The 3,432-nt window shown below is 55.3% G+C and overlaps 1 protein-coding gene across 1 annotated transcript; it reads right to left on the bottom strand.

The window, feature by feature from the left end:
• Positions 1-1,850: 1,850 nt before the first annotated feature.
• YRDC (yrdC N(6)-threonylcarbamoyltransferase domain containing) lies at positions 1,851-3,429 on the bottom strand (the record flags this gene model as incomplete). Its single annotated transcript, XM_010180701.1, has 4 exons — positions 1,851-1,896; positions 2,114-2,256; positions 2,902-3,021; positions 3,337-3,429. Coding segments are annotated over 4 exons (402 nt in total), but the record flags the coding sequence as incomplete, so codon positions are not given.
• Positions 3,430-3,432: the final 3 nt, after the last annotated feature.

The raw sequence follows: 3,432 nt of genomic DNA, 5'->3' as shown, positions 1-3,432 counted from the left end.
CCTGCCGGCTCCGATGTTCCCTGAGGTGGCCAAGCACTGGCTCCAGCGCCTGGGACACATGGGAAGAAAGGGCTGGGGGTCTGGCTTGGCTCACAGGGGCCTGGTTCAGCTCAACGGGGTCCAGCTTGGCTCAGGGGGGTTGTGGAGAACAAACCTGCGTGGACAGAGGCGGCGGGGGCCAGCAGCACAGCACGGAGAACAAGCATCATCTCCAGCGGCGCAGCAGGAAGTGCCCTGGTGCAGTGATTCTGGGGAATCTGGGCGGCAGAGCGGGCGGGCTCAGGGGTGACTCCAGCACAAACCAACCCTCGCCATGCTGCTGGGACACGAATCACACACACACACAGACCCAGACCGAGCCGTCCACCACCTCACCCGATGAGGGGCCGGTCAGACCTGAAGACCCCGACTCGTGCACCACGCACCCCCTGCTCGTTGCTTCCAAGTCATTTTTACTTGGATGGCTCTGCCCTGCCTTCAGCTCCCTCCTCTGTCCATAAATCAAACGTCACCAGCAGACTCCAAAGGCATTGAACTCACAGAGGGAGAGGAGTCGCAGCAAATTCACTGCAGATTTCTGCCCCTGTGCTTGCACCAGACACAAAAATCTCCTCCTGGCCCCTGCAGCACCCACCCTCTGCAGCCTGGAGGCAGCTGCTGAGGAGAAAACCAGAGCGGCTGCCTGTGGGACGATGGGCTGAGCACAGCCCTTTCAAACTGCCCACCAAAAAGCAGTGGCTTTACCCCCTGCCCGCAGCCATTCCCGGTGGCTCTGGTGTGCTCGGGTCTGCCAGCCCCGAGGGCACAGACAGCAGCAAATGGAAGAAATGAGGGAAGAGATGAGCCCTGGTGCTTCCCAAGTGAGCACAGCACAACACCCCCTGCACCAGTGGGCAGCCATGAAATCCATTAACATGTCCTCACCTCCAGCAGACGACAGCAAGCGAGAGGTGAAGGGGGCAATGAATCTCACCCGGTCCCTGCAGAGGCCCAAGCAGACCTGAGCTGATGAACAAACACACAGGAACATCACCCCCAGGCATGAACCAAAATCACACAAGCAGCTTACCAGTTTTTAAACAGCAGCTCTGTAAACCTAACTTTTCAATGAAGAACAAATACCAGAGGAAACTTCTGCCCATTCCCTGTTTACTTCAGCTCGGCACCGTTTTCAGAACAGAATCGAGAGGGAACTCCACATTTAAACCCCGAAGATCAGCACACGGAGCTGCTGCCGCTCTCTGTCAGGAGGGAGCCGGGTCTCTCTGAGCAGCTCCTGTCGACAGGGACCATCCCAACGCTGTTCCCCATCAAAGCCGTTTCAGTTTCAGCTCTGTAGCAGTTTTGATTACACAGAGAACGGGGTAAAACAGCCAGAGAACACAGCTCTAACACCGTGAAAGCTTGAAAACCTCTTCTCCATCTTTGCATTTCTTCCAGCGCAGATACAATAAAAAAGACACAGAATAAGCGTTATGGGGAGGATGGATCAGACAATGTATTTATCATCCTGTCCTGAGAACAGTCTGACAAACTGTTGTATTTCAAAGGGTTAATCATGTAACAAACCAGACAGGCATTTGGGAATTTCAGCAGCAGAGAGGTCAGCACACACTGGGGTTGGTTTCTCAGACTACAGCAGCTGTGACACAGCCGACAGACACCAGCACTGGTGCTCCAGCTTTCATCTTTTTTTTCTTTTTTTCCTGTTTTATTACCCTGACAAAACCCATCGACCTTATTAAACAAGGCCATCAAGGCCATTTCCTGACCACGCAGGCACACGGTGCCCAGCTTCACCAGCTCGCAGAGCCGCCCCGGAGCCTGAAGTCCTACGGGGATCCCGGTACCAAGCCGTATTTCTGTCTCAGGATGTCAACTGTCGCTGTCAGTGCACTGCGGGGTGAAACAGAACCGTCAGAAACAGGCTTCAGGGATTAGAAAAGGGGTCTCCTTTGCAGGAGAACCAGGATTTCTGAGCACGCTGGTAATTAAGCTGAACATGAATGTGCAGGTTCAACTGCCGTGGGAAAACACGACCCTCCCTAACGGGAAAGCTCCATTTCACTTGAAGTAAAGAAAAAGCTACGGTTGTGTCCCGCAGGGCGCTCACCAGCCAGGACGAATGATGGTGAACTTCCCCGGCACAGACAAGTCCACCACAGTCGACCCCAAGCGGCACTCGGGGCTCTGGACGTCCCCTGTTGGGCCTCCATCGATGACCAGGGACAGCTGAGGCCACAGGTCCTGGAACTCCTGAAAGAGAGAGGTGGCTGGCAGCCCGGAGGAGGTTTGTGATGGCGCTGTCACAGGCACTGCTGCACGCCCTGGTGCTGCCAGAGGCGGCCGCTCCCCTCTCAGGTCCCCCACTGTGCTCCTGTCATGGACGCCCCAGTTTGACTTCTGAGAGCAGATTTATCTCAGATATGCAGGAAAGCCACAAGGATTCTCCAGCTGAAGGATTCTCAGCTGCACCAAAAGGAGGGCACACAAAAAGCCAGAAGTCTGCCAAGACATCTGGGGGCGAGGACGGGCACCTGCCTGTCACTGTGCACATCTACACCACCTCCAGGGCCACAGGCTTTGCAGAACAACACCTGCAGTCCAAGTTAGTTCCCCTGCAGCAACTTCCATCGTTCAGATCTGGCACCCACTTGAAAAGCTCTGTACAAACCTTTAAACGACTTTTGAGCTCTGCTCTCCTCACTTTTTAAGGCGAGGATCACAGCAAGACAGCTACCCCACACCACGTACCCACAGGCTCTTTTAACCAGAGATTAGAGTTTTAAGAAATAGCAGCAGCAGAGAAATCCTCGTTTCATTGCTAAAGTTGGCTTCCAATTGCGAGAGCCCAGGGCTCTGGCAGCCACAGTAATGCCACTAACGGCAAAACAGCCTTACCGCAACGGTCAGGGTGCTGGCCTGGCAGCTGACATTGGCGCTGGTCAAAGCCAGGGGTCCAGAGCACGCTCGCGCCAGCTCCCTAACGAACGGGTGGTTCGGAACACGAACACCAACCAGCTACGAGGAAGAGGAGAGCACGGTGTCATGTGCAGCAGCTGCTTCTAACCCCGCATTGCCTAAAGCCCAGGAGACTTGAAGCGGACAGAGATTCAGCACATCAACACCGGCTGAACTGGCAATAACACGGGAGGTGCCTTTGTGAGTCAGCCCCTAACACCGCGTCCAAATAAGTCACAGGGAGCGCCACAGCACAGGGACCAGCTCCAGGAACACAGCAACCACTGCCGAGCAGCTGAGCCACACGTAACAGTAAAAGCTACGACAGGCAGAAGCACAAAAACAGCAGCGCCACATCCAGTGGTAAAGACCTACCGAGGTGAAGGGGTTCAGGTCTTTATTGAGCTCCTCTGAACGCGTCAGGACCAGGGTCACAGGCCCTGGGAGCAGGTCCCGCAGCAGCTCGTCGGG

Source organism: Mesitornis unicolor, unplaced genomic scaffold (assembly GCF_000695765.1).
Source record: "Mesitornis unicolor isolate BGI_N332 unplaced genomic scaffold, ASM69576v1 scaffold36563, whole genome shotgun sequence".
Classification (NCBI taxonomy): domain Eukaryota; kingdom Metazoa; phylum Chordata; class Aves; order Mesitornithiformes; family Mesitornithidae; genus Mesitornis; species Mesitornis unicolor.
Note: the sequence above shows the minus strand (reverse complement) of the source record. Positions and strands in the feature narration are given on the sequence as shown.